The sequence below is a fragment of the Polypterus senegalus genome, chromosome 6 (assembly GCF_016835505.1).
Source record: "Polypterus senegalus isolate Bchr_013 chromosome 6, ASM1683550v1, whole genome shotgun sequence".
NCBI lineage: Eukaryota > Metazoa > Chordata > Cladistia > Polypteriformes > Polypteridae > Polypterus > Polypterus senegalus.
Window position 1 is genome coordinate 116,709,006 of NC_053159.1, and position 18,731 is coordinate 116,727,736.

Consider the following 18,731-nt stretch of genomic DNA (forward strand, 5'->3'; position numbering starts at 1 on the left):
ACAAGTAACATTTATAGTCCTGCCTGTCAACATAAAAACTCCTGGAACCAAGCAACTGACCTTGTAGACGTTTTTGGTGGTTCTTGGTGTTAGTTGGAAAGTGGTATTAGTTTCTACTCTACTTTGTACTGAAAAAGTTAGGGTGCATAAAATGATTTGATCTTTGTTAAATGTGTTTATACATGGAGCGCTGACAATAAATTAATAAGTTACATGAAATTACCCTTAGATATCTTGGTATATACATCGTGTCACATTTAAAAACCGCTACTCTCCAACCAAAGGAGTTTCTTTTTTTCTTGACACTGGTAGGAAGCGCTGCATTCGCCCACGGACATCCCGAGAAGGATCTGTCACCTGAATCTCAGTAGTTGTCTAACCTGGGTTGCATGCTCCTAAAAACTTAATTTACGTATCGTTTCTCCGTGGCGCTATACGTCACACGTGACCCGGAAGAGGTGGGGTTTCGAGGGAGCAGCATGGTGCGTGCGAACAGCATGGCAAAAGTGAATTCTGATATGGGAGAGATGGAAACTAAACCGACTCGAAGAGAGCCGAGCGACACTAAGGGCATTCTGAAGCAGAACCGCGAATTCCTCGACTTCTTTTGGGATATTGCAAAACCAGATCAGGATACCAGAGTGACCGCAATCGAGAATCTTGTCCGTTACCTGCGGGAAAGCAAAAAGGTTTGTTGCTATTTGGAATCTCGAGTGTGCCCCTGATATTCAACGATCGGGAGGTTCTGAGTTATGTAGCAGTCGGCGAGCTTTTATTGCATCTGATTTTTTGGAAGTGCTAAGAGTCTGTTGCAGTTAATGCTTCTGTAGTTTATAAAAAGACAAACGGTGCTATCACTGTCACGCTTAATCTTTTATATAACACATTTTATGTCGACGGCTCCCCGTGTAGAAATATACAAGATAGTTAAATGTCACACGTCTTAATAAAGAAACATAGCTTTCCAAAAGTACGAGAGAGGATTTTTATCATGGAATGGGCTCAGCATCGTGACAAGGTGATCAGTATTGTTGGCACCTCAGATCCTGATCAGACTGTGTTAGGACCCCAGTTAAATTAAGTAAATTATTCTTATACCAACAAACTCAAACCCCCTTTATTAGTTTACATGAGTGGTTCTCAGGCGTGATCGTGTGCATCTTGAAAGTACATTACACCTGGCAAATAACCTGATTTTGCCCCATTGGACTCATTTTTGTTGTGATGGATGTACCTCCTTATGACTTCAGTTTTAGTTCATATTATTCTAAGTGGTCCTACAATTATTTTCTGATGAACAGTATATAATGATTTCGATTAACATGATGTTAAAAGGCAAGTGAGTTAATGATGCAATAAAACTGAGCTGAGTAAATGCTGTAATTTCAAAAACGTTAATCTGAATTGATATTTTTAAGAATGCAGGAATTCACCTTAACAGGGTCATTTCAATTTAAGAATAGTTACTCTTAGGTGAACTAGAAGTTCCATCACATGCTACAAGGTGCTACAACTTGGCAAACTGGCTGGACTTGCGTTTACATGTCTTGAACTTAAACTTTTGTTTTGTTAACTTTTCAATTTGGAAGTGTACATTGTTATATTTAGTCTGTGAAATTTACTGTTCATGGTCTTTTCCTTTCTAACTTGAATGTGCTGGCTCAGTGTTTATAACTGCTCGCCCCATTACTGTAGGTATTTGTGTGCTGCACTCAAATATCTTGTAATTTGTACACTGCATCTACTGTACATTTATTTGATAGGTATAAACTGTTATGACTGTCATTTAAGAATCTGTTAAAATACCAGGCATGGTACCTGTTGAAGACAGGTAATAGCAAATATTTGTTAATTATTCTATTGCTTGCCCTACATGTACCCTCTTGAATGTGTTTCTTTAAGGCCTGCTTCTCAGATTCTGTCATTATTTTCAAGGCACCTTTCTACCCTCCTGTCCGGTTTTATACTCGCTGTTTTTGAAGGTGACTCTGTCTGCATGCCTCATTTGCCTTTACACCTCATCGTGCATCTCAACCCAGCAGTTCCTCTTTCTTCATGTCACCAATGCCAAACTGACCAGTCAGATTGCTCAGAGGGACTGGACACACAGACCTTAGTGTTTTATTATATAGTGGGTAGATCATTCACATACAAATGCAGCTTACGGTGGTAAGTAAGATAGCAACAAGTAGTACAAAAGTTGTAGGTTTAAAGTAGAGAGATAACTAGTTGCAAATATTTAATGTCAATCTCAGAATTCTACTTGTCGTGAGGCTGTGTTAGATGGCTGGATGTCTATCTTCATTTAATTTCATTAAAAGGTTGATGAGCTTATGTTTTCTATCTGTATACTATTTTTCAGGATGATGAGCTGAAATATACTTTGAAACGACTGGTGGAAGGACTAGCTGCAACCCGAGAGGCTTCTCGTCCTGGATTCAGCCTAGCTTTGTCACAGGTTGGTCTTTATGTGTGCGGCTGAAAATGAACACTCCCTTCATATTTTGAACTTGTTTATTGGAGTTCAGGGTCATGTTGCAGGCTAATGGAATGGGGTTGGAGCAAAACCTCTACTGGCAACGTTTGGCACACAGTAGAATCATGTCTTAGATAGTGAATAAATATTTACTAATTTTAGAATCTTTTTTCTGTGTTTTAGCAAAAGCACAGAGGCTAACTATTTCCTGCTTATAATGTGCAGGTCCTGCAAACATTTGAAGAGATTCCGCTTCAGACAGTGCTAGACCAGATAAAGGAAAGGCACAATCTACAGAAAGCAAGTAAGGTAAGAGTTATAGTTGAGCAGTGTATCACCCCCATCCACTCCGATAATTCTTTCGTTTTGCTTTTCTATCATTGTTAGACTATTTTCTTGATTTTTACTGAATTTGATTTTCAATCAAATAGAAACAGAAAAGAAATGCTGCATTTGGAAATCTGTTTGGAGTGTTGGCGTTGTCTCAATCTGGACGTCTTTCAAAGGTACAAAAATCGCAGTGCAAATCATGTATGAATATTTTAAAGCCTTTAGGCATACTGTGCAAAAATTATAGTACTTCAGTTTGCAATGCTTTCTTGTGTATTTAAGCATAGCTTAAACACATTACTCTCCTTTGTTGGAAGTTTGTGATCCTGTTTGAAAGACATCAGATATTGTCCTTGACCTCTTTGTGTTTTGTTACAGGAGCCCAGGGTGATTTTGGAGGCAGTTCAGCTTCTGCAGGCTCTTACTGCTTTCAGGATGCATGTCAAAGATTTGCCCCAGAAAACAATAGTGGACATTTTAACAGAGGTTAGTGACTGATCTGGGGATGCCTAGGGACTGAAGATTTATATTAAAAAAAAAAAAAAACAAAACTACAAGGTCAGAAAGTCCACTGCTGTCATGAAGTTAAGGTCAAATTCCTGTGCAAAATGGTAATGCTGCTGTGTACTATTGAGGACATTATTTAGTATGATCTGTGTGTATAAACAAAACTGTATATTACATAATTTTTCCAGTAATTAAAATTCTCCGAGGGCTAGCATACAATTGACATAGTTTATGGCTATATTTTTCCATAGACTGTTGATTATGTAAATATTTTTTTTCCTGTCACATTTATTTATTTAGTGTAGGTTTGTCATTCATGTATTCATAGGTTTTATGGCTTCTGCTAAAGGCTGGTCTTTTCTGAGGATGCAAATGAGACCTCTTTTTAAGGCAGTCACCGGTATTTCAACTATCACACTTGCATTTAGGTTAGGTTTTGAGCGTATCAAAAAAGATAAGTAGATTTCATTCATTCTAAGTGTTCACTCTTGAGATACCAACATCTAATTTTGAATGGGACTGCGTTCTTGGGGGTACATCTGTACAACAGAGTTCAGGTAAAAAAAGAAAAACTAAAGAGAACTTTGCAATTGTTTGAAAAGGGATTCCAGTACACATCATGTATAAACAGATAACCTACCACGTTCCAAATGTAAAATTTAACAGTGCCCATGATTCTAGTGAGATGTTAGAATAGGGCCTGCAGTAAAGTTTCTAATGGGTGGATAGGATTGAGTGTTGACATGGTTCACTTGGTTAAAGAAGGTTTTCAGGGATGTTTTGGCTGTTTACTGTGGTAAGTAGATTTCACACTAGCATATTAACTTGCAGACTCCTGAAGCTGTTTTTGAAGAAGTGCTATTTGATGCTCTGCAAAATGACTTGACGTCTGCATTCAGCACCCCAGAACAGCTACACCTCCTCCTAGTGGCCATGCAGAAATTTCCTGCAGTCTTGAAGTCAAAGAAGGTGAAGAAACTGCTGGGATCCTCCAAAGTGGTTACCAAGGAAAATTTATCCAAGTAAGTCCTACAAAAATGGCATGTTTCTTAATATGTAGGATAGTATATATTAAGCACTCTGACCTTTTAAAGACATACTGCATGTTTGTAAAAATAGCATATTGTTAGAGGTGGCAAATAAAATATGTAAAATCTGTATGTGACAGATTTCCTCTTATTTCGGGTTTGGGGAGAGTAGTGATCTGATGCGCTCTCTGCCTTGGTTATTTTTTTTGGCCCGAGTGCTATGGTTTTTCTTTTTTTATCCCAAAGTGGTGAGTCTGGATGCACAAGATGAATTTGGATTTGTGCACGAGATGCCTGCAATGGATTCGTTCCAGTCCAAGAACAACTGTACCTTGCGGCCAATATTGACAATATAGGCATTGAGCCTTGTGAACCTATCCTGCCTGAAGTAATTAAATTGTTTCTGAAAAAGAATGAGAAAATGGGTGGACAGTTGAGATAAAAATAATTATCTCCATTGGTGAATATCACTCTATTTAGGTAGGAGGTTTTCTCAACAGCAATAGGCACAGGATAGGAACCACAACACAAGAGGACACCAGTGCATTCTAAACCCCAGTCTGTGTCTAATGGATGTTATAATAAAAAATTGAGTAGCCAGAGAAAAATGTATGCAGACACGTACAAGAATGTGTAAACTCAATGGTGACCATGTTTGAGTGGGGTTTGAGACAGCAGTGCTAACCACCATGCCACAGTGCCATCTTTCTTATATAAATGGGAGAGAGCATGCATAATTAAGGTGTAGGTAAAGGCTATTTGGCACAGTGTAATATGGCACTTCGATTTCGACTGATTCATAGAAAATTATCATTGAATTAAAGTCTTAATGTGTTGAGCTGCTACTTTCAGATACACTACTTGATTATTTGCTACATACATCCACATCTATCTATATTACCTTTTCTATAAGGAGAAATACTTCCCAACGTTTTGGAAAGTTCATCCTTTATTTGTGCCCTTGTACTCTTTAGACAAAGAGTTAATCTGTTCTGAAAGCTGATACGAGTTAACCCTTTTTGTTTGTATTCATTCTGTTAATAAACATAAGCACTATATTTCTCCATTTGGTTCAACTGAAAATATTATCATTTATCAGTCTTTCTTCTGTTAACACACTTAGCCCTGGAATAAGTTTGATACCTCTTCTTTCATCTTTCTTGAACACTGTATTGTTATTTGTTAAGTGTAGAAATCACAGTTGAACATAGTAGTCAAAAATGTCTCAAAAGTTACACAGCATAATTATGAAACCCCTTAAATTGTACTTCACACTTGGCTTTGTACAAGTTGACAGCCTGTTTGCATGTTTATATTAATTGTTTTTTAAATCCTTCCTGGTCACTATCTATTATTTTAAATCTGAAAAGACAATAATTAGACATCCTGAGCAGTCTCCTGATGGCAGTTCTAAAAAAAAAAAAAAAAGTACCACATTTTTAAAATGCTACTGTACCAGAATTATGCAAAATTTGGTAATCTGACTCCTTGAAAAGGTGACTCAAATTGCTTTACTCTGCCTTTATTGAAAAGTAAGTGATGCATCTTTAAAAAATAAGCACAGAGAACATAAAGAAGCCAGTCAGTGATATGGAAATACTTTGCTTATAAGGCAAATGAAAAAGTTGAACCTGAAGATATTATAGTGACTGCTTGCAATTGAAAGCAATTCTGCTGAAATTATGTATATAGAGTAAAGGAAGAAATCTGACAACCTCGTGTTTGACACCTTTATTAACTGTAAATCTTGGAGAGGTACCATGTGGTAAAGAAGCTTAAATGTTTGTGGTGTTACAATACTTGTCCTGCCAAATAAAGCAACACATTGAATTTTCCCTGAATGCATCCCTTGCTCATACCAATACCTTCCTGAAGCACCGAACTCAAAAGGCGTGAAATGGTATTTACACTAAAAAATAAGAAAAGTTAAGATTAATTTGTTTCAATTAGTTAACAAGTGCAGAATTTTCACAAGGAATAATTTTGCAAGCTTGTTTGATGAACAGAAACAACCACAATCTAGTTGAAGCCTAACTGCCGTGATTCTCTAGTGTGATGCAAAACATAGTGCTAAATAGCATTAATCCACAATGGTATCTGTGTATTGCACACACTTTTTTAATTAATATGTATTTCACTAATAATATTGTAGTGTCCCTGGGTCTGGACCAGAGATGGCACATTCACCAGGAAACTGTGAAATGCAGAGAAGGTTGCAGATCCAGTACTGTTAGAAGCACTTTATTACTCATCTCCCTGTTGCTGAGGCCTATGAGCTTAGGATGGATTCTGGCTTTGGGTCAGTTTGTGGAACTGAGAGATAGTATGGTAGCTGGGTTGGCCCTGATCCTGGGTGAATGGAGTGCGGCAGAGCCAGTTAGCATGCATGTGTACAGAGATGGGAGGATTAAAGCGGCTTAGAACCGTGTATTTGGGAAGGTGTTTGGCGAAAGTCATCGGTTATTTTTTGGCATCGTTTTGGTACCAGTCAAAATGCTCGTATCTCAAATCCATTTTCCCCATTGAAATTAATTGAAATGAGATGAATTTGTGCCTGCCCCGAAAAAACCACCCCAATTTTTTGTTAAATGTTTTCAACATAAGAAAAATGTATTTATAATGAACAAATATTGTATACAAACAAAATAAAACATAATACATAAAAGAGAATCTAAAGAAATAAACAGATGTTGGCGGAGACGATTAGCATATTGTAATGTTTTTTTCTTTCACTTCACTTTTGCTTAACTTAATTCTCTTCTTCACAAGTTTTTTTTTTTTTTTCTTTTTTGCCACGCTTTCGTCACTTTCATTCTCAGGGCGTTTCAATAGAAACCTGGCCAAGGAGCTTTGTTTAGTCCTCCACTTTAGAATGTTTCTGAAATGAGTTAGGCAAGTGTCATTAAATAGCGCCGCTGCACGACCAGTTGCAACTTTTTCAGGGTTTCTTTTCAGTAAAGTCAAGTTCTGGCAAGTGTCATTAAATCGCACTGCTGCATGATCAGTTGCAACTTTTTCCGGGTTTCATTTCAATACAGTCAAGTGTTAGGCAAGTGTCATTAAATAGCGCTGCTGCACGACCAGTTATAACTTTTTCAGGGTGTTTTCTTTTCTTTAAAGTTCAAAACTTTTTCCCACATTGCACTTCCCACTTCCTTTATCTCACTTGAAGAGATAACCTCCTCTGCGATACCGATCTCCTGCAGAATCTTTGTATGTTGCTGCGTCTTTAGTTCCGTCAACTCCTCCGTCGTCAGTTCCTTGGAATGTGCAGCGACAAGCTCTTTAATGGCTCATATTTCGAATTTTGGCTCGTAACTCAAGGCAAAAAATCGATTTAGTGACGGCTCGTATCTCAAAAAACTCGTATGTTGGGGCATTCTTATCTCCAGGTACCACTGTATTGGTATTGAAGTCAATATTTTAGTATTAATCCAAAATTTTATATATACATAATGAATATCCCTCTCCTGCTTGCTAAAAACTCTTGATTTGTGCTTTTGTTCACAGTTTTGTCTAGGAGAATGTCTCCTTTAGTACTTTGGTTTGAGTGCAAATGAATACATTTATCTTGTATCCTTTTTAAATATCTTAACAGTTTTCTGCTTGTATGTGCTGTTACTACTTTGAGCTTAAGTGACAATTACCAAAGATGAATTATGTTAAATTTTTACCAGCTCTTTACTTTCCCCCTCTTCTGTAAGAGCAACAACAACATTTCTATAACATGTTTTCAGACACAGGATGTACCTTTCAGAGAAGTTTATAAAATATTGAAGAAGCAGTTACAAGAAAAGAAAACTTAAATATGGTAAAAAATAATTAAGAAAGATTAACTGAAAATAAAGCAGCACTGGCTTAAGTAATATACCTTCCCCTCACAATTATTAGCACCCCTGGTAAAGATAAGTAAAAGAGTTTACAAAAAATCACCTTTTAGTGAATTACCTTAATCTTGCCCTGAAAAAATGAAAGAAATCCAACCTTTAATTCAATTTATTCTGTGAAAAAAATGATCTCTCATCAAGAAATAATTATTTTTAACAAAATCCCTAGAATGTCTTAAGAACAAAGTGTAACTTGAAGTATTTTTTCCATTTGTATTTGACTTTTGTAAGTTAATCAGAATATTTGGGAAGTTTCATACGGTAATCCATGACTTTCTTTCCCTTGGGGTGTCAATATGAGGTGACACAAAGGCCAAATTTCCTTATTCATTCATTGGCATGGGTAAGGTAAGAGATCACAGAATTCAAAATACAGATAAAGGAATTCACCTTCATAAGTAAGGGAATGGCTATACAAAAAATTGCTGCTTGCCTGAAAATGCACATATATACAGTTATGGCAATAATTAAGAGGTTCAGATCAACTAGAAGTGTTACTAACTTGCCTAGAAGAGGACCCAAGTTTATTTTGCCCCATGCACAATGAGCAGGATGGTAATAAAGGTAAAAAAACAGAGAATTAATTTTTCTCTGAATAAATTAATTGTTAAATGTCTCTCATTTTTTAGGTATGAGATTAAAGTAATTCATCAAAAGGTGATTTTTTTTTTTGTAACCTCTTTTACTCGTCTTTAGCAGTGGTACCAATAATTGTAAATATAAAATTAGTAGAAAAATAGAGTCCTTAAATATAATATTGCATTTTAAAGTCTGTAAAGATGATGATAAGGTCAGATGTCTACAGCACTCTCTTTCATTCATGCATTTGTCAAAATGATACCAGTATCAAAGTTGCTCAGAGAGCATGTCTGACTAATTCAATGTCCATGACTGCATGCTATATTTATATACTAAGTAGTAGCCACATGATTAGTTGTTTAATGGTGCAGTCTATTTGTATGAAATGGCCACTAATTGTGTGTGTGTTTATGTACAGTATATAAATAGGTTTGCTTGAAAATAATTACAGCGGAGTATACATTTGTTAGGAGTAACTTGGCAGCAAAAAAAAATACGTGAGTCTTATTTGCTTATCCCATGTTGTCACTGTTAATGTCTGTAGGCTGACTGAAATATTGAAGACTGCTGCAAAGTCTATGAAAAAGGACAATATGCTGCCTCCAGTGGCCCGTGATTTAATGCGGGTGGCTATCCAAGAAGAATCCTTTGAAATATTCTGGGATGAAGTGGTGATCAATAAACTTCTGAAGGATCAGGCAGCATCATGCAGGTAATGGTGGTTGAAGGAAGATAATTAAAATTTAAATAAAAAAAATCCATATTTGTTCTATTCTGTTTTGTTAAGTATAGTCTTTTATTATATTTTGCAGACTACATTATGTTTACATAAATATTTTTGGAGGGCAGTGAGGTGAAGATGAGGATTGAATGTCCAGCTCTGTACTTTAAAATCTTAACACTCTAAGTACTATAGAACACAACTTACATATACCATGGATTGTAAGCAGTGATATATTCAAGAGTCGGAGCTTCCTGCTTATTTATTAAGCAGATGGGCTTGAAATGTTGAAAGGAAATTCCCCAACCCTGCACCACTAGCACATTTTGTTTGTGATAGCAGTGTCATCTGTGTCCATTGTCTGTGAAAGATGTTATACAGGGAGGGCCAGCCCCACCATTAAGGTGAATTAGACTTACACCTAGGGGTCAGATGACAAGGGGTGGGGGTGTCACTCAGCCACATGAGTTAGTCCACTGAAGCATGGCGTATGGCACAAAATAACCTAACACTTGCACTGTGTACAGGAATACTCTTTCTAAGTGTCCTCACCAGACTGAAATTCTGATACCCTTAATGTAAGACTATGTTTATGTGGGGAACTCTACAGTAGTATACATGTTGCATGTTTGTTTAGCTTGTTCATATGTACAGTTTCAGTTGCTAAACTTTCTGGACTTTTTCACTATTAGGGACAGTAGGATAGCAGTGGTGGTGTTTGTGGTTATTATAATGTGTTATTTTTCTTCATATTATTTCTACCACCATTTTCTGCAGCTCATCTGTCTTGTTTATGAGATCCTTTATGCCTCATAATTTGATGTGATATGCCTTGAGAGAAGTGTATTCTAACAATTTATTGTAGTAGGTATACTTGATCACAGAACTACAAATTCTTGTTCACATTGCAGTTTCACTGTAGGAGGAAGTCACCTAGTCAGTTTATTCTTTGGTGTTCTATCAAAATGTATCCATAAAATAATTTTTAAGTTTTTAGGCAGGCAGTCACTATAAAAGACGATATGTACAGAAAAAATATTTTGTTGTCAGTTTTCTGGGACTTGCACTCCAGGTGATGGTTGTTATATTTTGACCCATGACTTATAATTGTTCTCTTCCCTCCTCAGTTTCCTGTGCTACCGTCTCCTTGGTAGTGCCCTGCCCCTCCTGTCACTCGGGCAGATAGGCTATGTTCTTAGAGGCGACGTCTTAAAGCACTATGGGGCACATGTTGTATCAGCACAGGTGAGAAAAAAACTGCTGGTTATATTTTTTGTTCTTGTCCAAGTCTAGTTATTTGTAAATTTTCTGAATTCTTAACTGTTAGATTTCATGTTTGCAGGCAAAACTTGTGTTCAAGATAATTGATAAATATACATAACACACTACAAATGATCAGCTTTCACTGACTATGCTAAGATCATTATGACCTGCATAGAAAAGATATTTGATTGTGAATTAAGAAAGACTGATGTGTATTAGTAGATTTTATTTAGATTAGTAATACTTGGAAACAGGGTTGCCAGACATCCCGATTTGAGCGGGACTGTTCTGAGTTCAATAGACAAATCCCGAGTCCTGCATTGCCTTTGAAAATCCAGATTGAACAAAAATTGTATGTAGAAGAAAAATCTTAATTCAATTTTTATATTAAATATCTGGTTAAAAATCCTCACTAAATTTTTGTAGACAGCCTGGCGTACCACCTTTTTTGAATAAAATATGTAACTGTCAGCTGAATCTGAGTGTTTGAATCATATGTGTTCGTGTATGTGGTGTGCTTGTGTTTCCCATCATGGCAACTCATTCTTGTGTGTAATTTATTTTGAAAGTGAAGTTATACTCATAAAGACTTTTCAACTCACAAGGTACGTCATATCTATATATCTGTATTCTGTTTACATATATCATGTCATATTATATGAGACATAAAACATGTTACAAGTTATATCAAGTATACCCATACTAAATTTTTGAATGAAAAGAAATAAGTAAGGTTATATACAAAACTGCACAAAATGTTTACTGCATATTCGTATTTATATTAGTTTAGCATGCATTGAAATATTGCATTACTACTCGTACTAAGTGCTTGTGCAGTTAAAATAAGCAAAAATCAAGATTTTATAATGTTATTATGATAAGCAATTTTTCATTTCATATAAAAGTTATCTAAAATTTGATTTTAAAAAATATAATATTTGTACATGTAAAAACATTTCATCCTTTCTGTGACCACTTTATATGTTCTATTCTATATATGTAGTTATTTACATATACTTATGTTTATGTATCTATAATTGCAGTTTAAAATGATCTTTTTGGTTGCTTGAAATGGTGGCAGTCCCAATTTGTGATTTTTTGGAAGTCTACCATCCCTGCTTGGAAATCTGTCATACATGATTTTAATGTGTTTATTCAATCAGGTCCCAGCTAGGTTCAAATTTGCTCCAGAGATGCAGCAATATGTTTCCTCTTTCCTTGAGACCTGCTGTGATCCAGACAAGCAGTTTGCAGTCATCACAGGCTTCACTTGCCTGACTAACCATGGAAATCCAGTAGTGCCAAGTATGTGGACTGTGGTTCAAAACCTACAACCATCAGTTGTATTACGCTATGTAGACTGGCTCAAGGATATGTTCTGCTGCCCCAAGATGGATCAGTGTCTAGATTTTAGTACTAAACGACAGCAGGAGAATTTTGATGGCAAGAACTGGTAAGTAACATATAAATGCAGTGATTCAGGAACCCTGTTGATGATCTCTGTGGCATAAATTAATGTGAGATTTATAGAATTCAGATAGAAACAGCCAAGGTGAAATTTACTATAATGGATGAATGTGCACATGCTATTTGTGTGGCTGCTTTTTGTTCCATGTTTACACTGAGGGCATAATTATGCAGGTGAACGTGTTTACATTTTTTTTGTTAATTTTCCTATCTACATGTAAGTAGGTTTAAATTTTTTTAATCTCTGGACTATTTCATTTTATTAAGGAAATATACTGGCTCTAGCTCTTCAACAGTTTATGGCACTTATTGCCTGAGTCAACTGAATTGAAATCTCATAATCTCTATCTAATTACTGCATTAGGTCTAGACTGCTGTCTCCATATTCAGTTTATTGGTAAAAAACAGCTGGTGGTCTCATGAGGACTTTTTTTTCAAGTTTATGAGTTACAAGCTGATGAGAACATTTTTTTTTTACCCTGACATGAATTTTATATGTAGGAGTAAGAATTGTGTTCAACGTCTGCGCCAGTGGATCATTGCACGCCTTGCATCTATAGCTGAAAATCCTCAGGTGAAGAAGGAGGAGGATCTAGTTATGGGCATTGCCAGGTAGGGTTCAGAAAGCAGAGTCAAATATTTGTCATTGTATTGAACTTTGATCATGATCAGGAGATCATTGAAAACTGTTTTACTTGAATTGAATAATTGCTCTGGGAAGAAGAAACACAATACTAACAAAATATACCATAATAGTTGCTAGTGTTTCCAATAACAGTACCTATATATATATATATATATATATATATATATATATATATATATATATATATATATATATATATATATATATATATATATATATATATATATATATATATATATATATATATATATATATACACAGTGGTGTGAAAAACTATTGGCCCATTCCTGATTTCTTATTCTTTTGCATGTTTGTCACACAAAATGTTTCTGATCATCAAACACATTTAACCATTAGTCAAATATAACACAAGTAAACACAAAATGCAGTTTTTAAATGATGGTTTTTATTATTTAGGGAGAAAAAAATCCAAACCTACATGGCCCTGTGTGAAAAGTAATTGCCCCTTGTTAAAAATAACCTAACTGTGGTGTATCACACCTGAGTTCAATTTCCGTAGCCACCCCAGGCCTGATTACTGCCACACCTGTTTCAATCAAGAAATCACTTAAATAGGAGCTGCCTGACACAGAGAAGTAGACCAGAAGCACCTCAAAAGCTAGACATCATGCCAAGATCCAAAGAAATTCAGGAACAAATGAGAACAGAAGTAATTGAGATCTATCAGTCTGGTAAATGTTATAAAGCCATTTCTAAAGCTTTGGGACTCCAGCGAACCACAGTGAGAGCCATTTTCCACAAATGGCAAAAACATGGAACAGTGGTGAACCTTCCCAAGAGTGGCGGCCGACCAAAATTACCCCAAGGCGCAGAGGCGACTCATCCGAGAGGTCACAAAGACCCCAGGACAACGTCTAAAGAACTGCAGGCCTCACTTGCCTCAATTAAGGTCAGTGTTCACGACTCCACCATAAGAAAGAGACTGGGCAAAACGGCCTGCATGGCAGATTTCCAAGATGCAAACCACTGTTAAGCAAAAAGAACATTAGGGCTCGTCTCAATTTTGCTAAGAAACATCTCAATGATTGCCAAGACTTTTGGGAAAATACCTTGTGGACTGATGAGACAAAAGTTGAACTTTTGGAAGGCAAATGTCCGTTACATCTGGTGTAAAAGGAACACAGCATTTCAGAAAAAGAACATCATACCAAGAGTAAAATATGGTGGTGGTAGTGTGATGGTCTGGGGTTGTTTTGCTGCTTCAGGACCTGGAAGGCTTGCTGTGATAGATGGAACCATGAATTCTACTGTCTACCAAAAAATCCTGAAGGAGAATGTCCGGCCATCTGTTCGTCAACTCAAGCTGAAGCGATCTTGGTTGCTGCAACAGGACAATGACCCAAAACACACCAGCAAATCCACCTCTGAATGGCTGAAGAAAAACAAAATGAAGTCTTTGGAGTGGCCTAGTCAAAGTCCTGACCTAAATCCAATTGAGATGCTATGGCATGACCTTAAAAAGGTGGTTCATGCTAGAAAACCCTCAAATAAAGCTGAATTACAACAATTCTGCAAAGATGAGTGGGCCAAAATTCCTCCAGAGCGCTGTAAAAGACTCATTGCAAAATCTCACAGCACGCTTGATTGCAGTTATTGCTGCTAAGGGTGGCCCAACCAGTTATTAGGTTCAGGGGCAATTACTTTTTCACACAGGGCCATGTAGGTTTGGATTTTTTCTCCCTAAATAATAAAAACCATCATTTAAAAACTGCATTTTGTGTTTACTTGTGTTATATTTGATTAATGGTTAAATGTGTTTGATGATCAGAAACATTTTGTGTGACAAACATGCAAAAGAATAAGAAATCAGGAAGGGGGCAAATAGTTTTTCACACCACTGTATATATACCTACACAGATTTTTTTTCTATAAAATAGATTCTTAGTGAATGCATTTGTCAATGCAAAACTTCTGAATATGGAATTACTATATGGAATTACTATTTACAGTGGAAGTGTACCCTGCTTTATTCTTCTTTTAAGCAGACCCAGGCCCCTTTTATAGCATTGTTTTCAATCCAGTACTTTTTTTAATACAATGTTAAATAGGCCAGTACAATACTATGTAGACACTCTATATAATATTGTGGCCCACTTATACAACAGCAATCATGCTAACAACATTGTGTTGCCTATGTACTGTATGCTTCCTATGTTTTCCTAAACATGTTCCCACTTTGAATCTTTTATTTCTTTTCAAGGTTTATTTTTTTTCATTCATTCTTTGATACCAAGAAACCTACCAGCAAGATTCCAGAGACACAGTCTCAACTGTCAGTGCCACTAGATGATTCCACGCGGAATGTGATTGGCAGCTCTTTCTTTGGGTGAGTGTTTTGTCTGGCTGTTTGCATAGACACCTGAAGTATGTAGTCTAAAATGACCTGGGAGTTTCTGTCGTGTGTATTTTCAGTTGTTCTTTTCTGCTCTCTGATAGACATCTACTGCAGCTCAGTCATCTACCTGTAATAGGTGAATCCCCTGAGGCAGCCAGCATGAATGAGAGACATATCCATGGTATCACCTCTAATGGCTCCTTGTGGATTTCTTGCCTTGTCCAGTATGCTAATAGTTTACTGAATGCAAGTGTGCAAGTCCATCAAGTCCGGCCTTTCACTGAGGAACAGAGAAGTGCTTGGAATAGGTGAGATAACAAGGATGGCTGTCCCAGCACTCCATACTGAATAGTGCTGGGTGGGAAGTTTTAAACAGAGTAACCAACATATGGGCAGTTTATCAAGTGTCACCATTTTCATGTCTGCTACAACATTTTCTGTGCAACCTTTCAGTAAATTGTGCGCGTCCTTCGTTGTTTCTTTTTCTTATATATATTTTTTTTGAAATGTTGTGTTTTTTATTTCTAGCATGATGTTCTTGCATTTTTTTCTGTCAAGAGTGTCCAACATTGATTTCAGACAGCTTGTGTATAATTAATAGGGTACTGGAATCTGTAGAAGATCTTCGTAAGAAGGGAAACAAGACTCACAGTGCAGAGACAATGGCATTCCAACAACTTTTCTTGCTATTAGGCATAAATTTGTTCAAGGTAATGATTATTTTCTTCCTCTTTTGTTACATTGTACAAATATGATGCTTGAGTTATGTGCTCTAGCAAGAAACTTGTGAGATGTCTTTTTCTGAGTTGAAATCTAGATAATGATGGAAGTGTTTCATTGCTTAGGCCCCAGAAGAGAGCCTGGACTTGTTGGAGGATCTCCACAACTGCCTGGCTAAGTCACAACAGAAAAAACAGAAGAAGTCAGGTAATAAGCAGATATAAATATTTGGCAGGTGAGATGGGAGGTTCTTACACTTGAGGAAACCATCACCCTTACTATTTTGACTTTGATTCTAGCGAAAGAGGACTCTGAGCCACAGTGGGTTGATGTTTTGGTGGATATCCTACTGTCTCTGTTGTCTCAGCCCAGTCGACTTATGAGAAATGTTGCCAATGTGGTCTTTAAGCATATTTGTCCACATGTTACGCAGAGGTCTTTGAACTCAATCCTACAAGTAAGTAAGAATGTTTAGGATACCTAGAACCAGAACTGTTTAAAGAGATTCTATTTTCATTGTTTGTTTTGTCCAGTGGTCCTTGACATCTTTGAAAAGAATCAGTTTTTGAATATAGATCTGACACTTGTGTATTAACCTATACCAGCTCCATTTAGAGTGAAGCTAATTTTTATGTAGTTAAAATGGGTAAGTCAGAGTTTGCTTGTAGAGGTTTGCATGCAAGTATTGTTGATATTTGTACTGCACAGAGATGCAGATTGCGACATTTAGTCATTTAGACATTTTTGGACATGGCTGTCACATGGCAATGTATTTATTCTTTTGGGTCAGGTGGCTTCAGTGCTGCATTCTGGCTGTGATACCTAAATATTACAGTTTCAAATAACTTTATTATATTGCTTTGGGATGTGTGGTTTATGGCAGCTATTTTGAATGGTTCTGAATGTTTAAGAATGCAAACCAAACTCCATCAATTTTACATTCTTAGCTTACATCTGCTTCCTCACATTAATATTCATTCTGAAACAATAACATGAATTCATCTAGCAGATAACAATGGGCTTTTCAAATATGTAATCAGATATTATAAATGATATTTAGAGGACATTTAAATGCTTCATGTATACAAAAAACAAGTATTATTTGGGACATTTACGCAGCCATAGACTTAGAGGTAGCTGTTGTTCCTCAGTTCCTAGGAGGCAAAGCGATCATGCATTGTGTAAGAAAGGAGACAAAAACATTAAAAAAGGTTTGGGGATCCACCCCATTTATTGAAACTGAGGTTTATCACAACAATGAACAGCACCAGAGTAGTCACATATGACTGAGTCCAAAATGGGACTAAAGGAAAGGTGAGGTGGTTGGACTTTTATAGGCAGTGGGCAGGAAGATGCGGGTCCATGAGAGAACTGACAGAAGTGAGGTCTGTAGGGGATGCAGAAGCTGATTGAGGTTTAGCTGGGTTTCCCTTCTGATGATCTGTAGAAAAAGGAGCAAAGACATTAGTGCACTTCATCAACCCCCGACTTGGTGTCTTACCCTCAGTTAAGCCCTTTAACTGTCTCCTATGCACATGTGTGTTACAGTTGTTTCTCAAAGGTTGTGTTTAAGGATAAATGTGTTAGGATTTTTGTTTACTGTACAGTTTTAGTTTTGTCATATTTCCAACCAAAGATTGAGAAATTGACAGATACATATGTGTCCTTTTATAATGTCATTTAAATCACGCATTATTCACAAACTTGGATAGAAACTGTTTTGAAATTGTCAGGTTCACCTGTATATTCTACTTTTGTTGCACAAATGATGGTATGCAGTCTATGTAGCTGGTGCTGTCGTGGCATATTTGCAGGGTACTGAAGAAAGTGCAGAGTTAGAATGAAAAAATCTCTGTGGGATCTGTAATCTAAAAGCCAAATACCACTGACTAACTCATCATGGCTTGGGACTTGAAATTTGAAATGTAGGTTACCCTTGGTCCATAGGTGCTCGCTAAGAGACGGTTTTAAAAATTTCGTGGTCCAAGTGTGTTCTGTCCGCTTTTCATGAGAGAATTACTTAACGGTTTTAAATCTGGTTGTTTTCTATAGTTTGCTTGAACTTTTAGGTTGATTTTGCAACTTCTGTCGTCGCGGTAAGTACCATAGTTTGCTTGTGGTACCAATGTATTTATGCAAATCCAAGAGAGTGGTGGTGGGTCAAGAGCAGGGGGGCAGGGCCTTCCTCATTCACTCGCCAACCTCTGTTCGAGTCAGTCTACCTCTCTCTCGCCACGTATTGCAGTGCACCTTGCCTCCACTTAGCTAACGATACCTGTTTGTTCAACAGACATTATCATCTACAGATTGTTAAGGAGTAACGTTTGACATTTTTGAGAGAGAGAGATCAGAGCTCCATGTGTTTTACAGGGTAGCTGCTGATTGCCAGAGATATCACAGCCATGTGCTTTTCTCCCCACACGGGGAACGCTCTCCAGTCAGAGCTGAACACGATCAGATATAGTGCCAACGTCTATTGATTTTTGAAGTTTTTTCTGTTTCATTACTATGTGGGCATAGCCACAGGTTACAGCTAGTTTTGTTTAAATACAGAATGGAAAAGATTGAAGATATTTGAAGACAGAACTAATATTTAATTTTTCAATAGCACATCTCCATAGGTGTAGCTTGTACCTCTTCATGAACATTCTAGTGAAAGTCCTACGGAGTGCTTTGTTATGGAAATACAACTAATCAAAAATGAAACCCACAAAGTTTTTGATTTTGTCTGTAATTTGATTTCAACAATGA

At 36.8% G+C, this 18,731-nt stretch overlaps 1 protein-coding gene across 1 annotated transcript in view; it reads left to right on the forward strand.

Annotated features, from left to right (window-relative positions):
- The first annotated feature begins 439 nt into the window (after positions 1-439).
- Positions 440-18,731, forward strand: part of mybbp1a (MYB binding protein (P160) 1a) — a 44,635-nt gene continuing 26,343 nt past the window's right edge. The window contains exons 1-15 of the mRNA XM_039756890.1: positions 440-689; positions 2,363-2,458; positions 2,702-2,785; positions 2,908-2,982; positions 3,185-3,292; positions 4,145-4,335; positions 9,352-9,519; positions 10,656-10,773; positions 11,955-12,244; positions 12,760-12,870; positions 15,126-15,251; positions 15,362-15,568; positions 15,862-15,970; positions 16,106-16,187; positions 16,280-16,437. Coding sequence (XP_039612824.1) covers positions 480-689; positions 2,363-2,458; positions 2,702-2,785; positions 2,908-2,982; positions 3,185-3,292; positions 4,145-4,335; positions 9,352-9,519; positions 10,656-10,773; positions 11,955-12,244; positions 12,760-12,870; positions 15,126-15,251; positions 15,362-15,568; positions 15,862-15,970; positions 16,106-16,187; positions 16,280-16,437 — 2,133 coding nt within the window. The 5' untranslated portion in view covers positions 440-479. The remainder of the gene's footprint in view (positions 690-2,362; positions 2,459-2,701; positions 2,786-2,907; positions 2,983-3,184; positions 3,293-4,144; positions 4,336-9,351; positions 9,520-10,655; positions 10,774-11,954; positions 12,245-12,759; positions 12,871-15,125; positions 15,252-15,361; positions 15,569-15,861; positions 15,971-16,105; positions 16,188-16,279; positions 16,438-18,731) is intronic.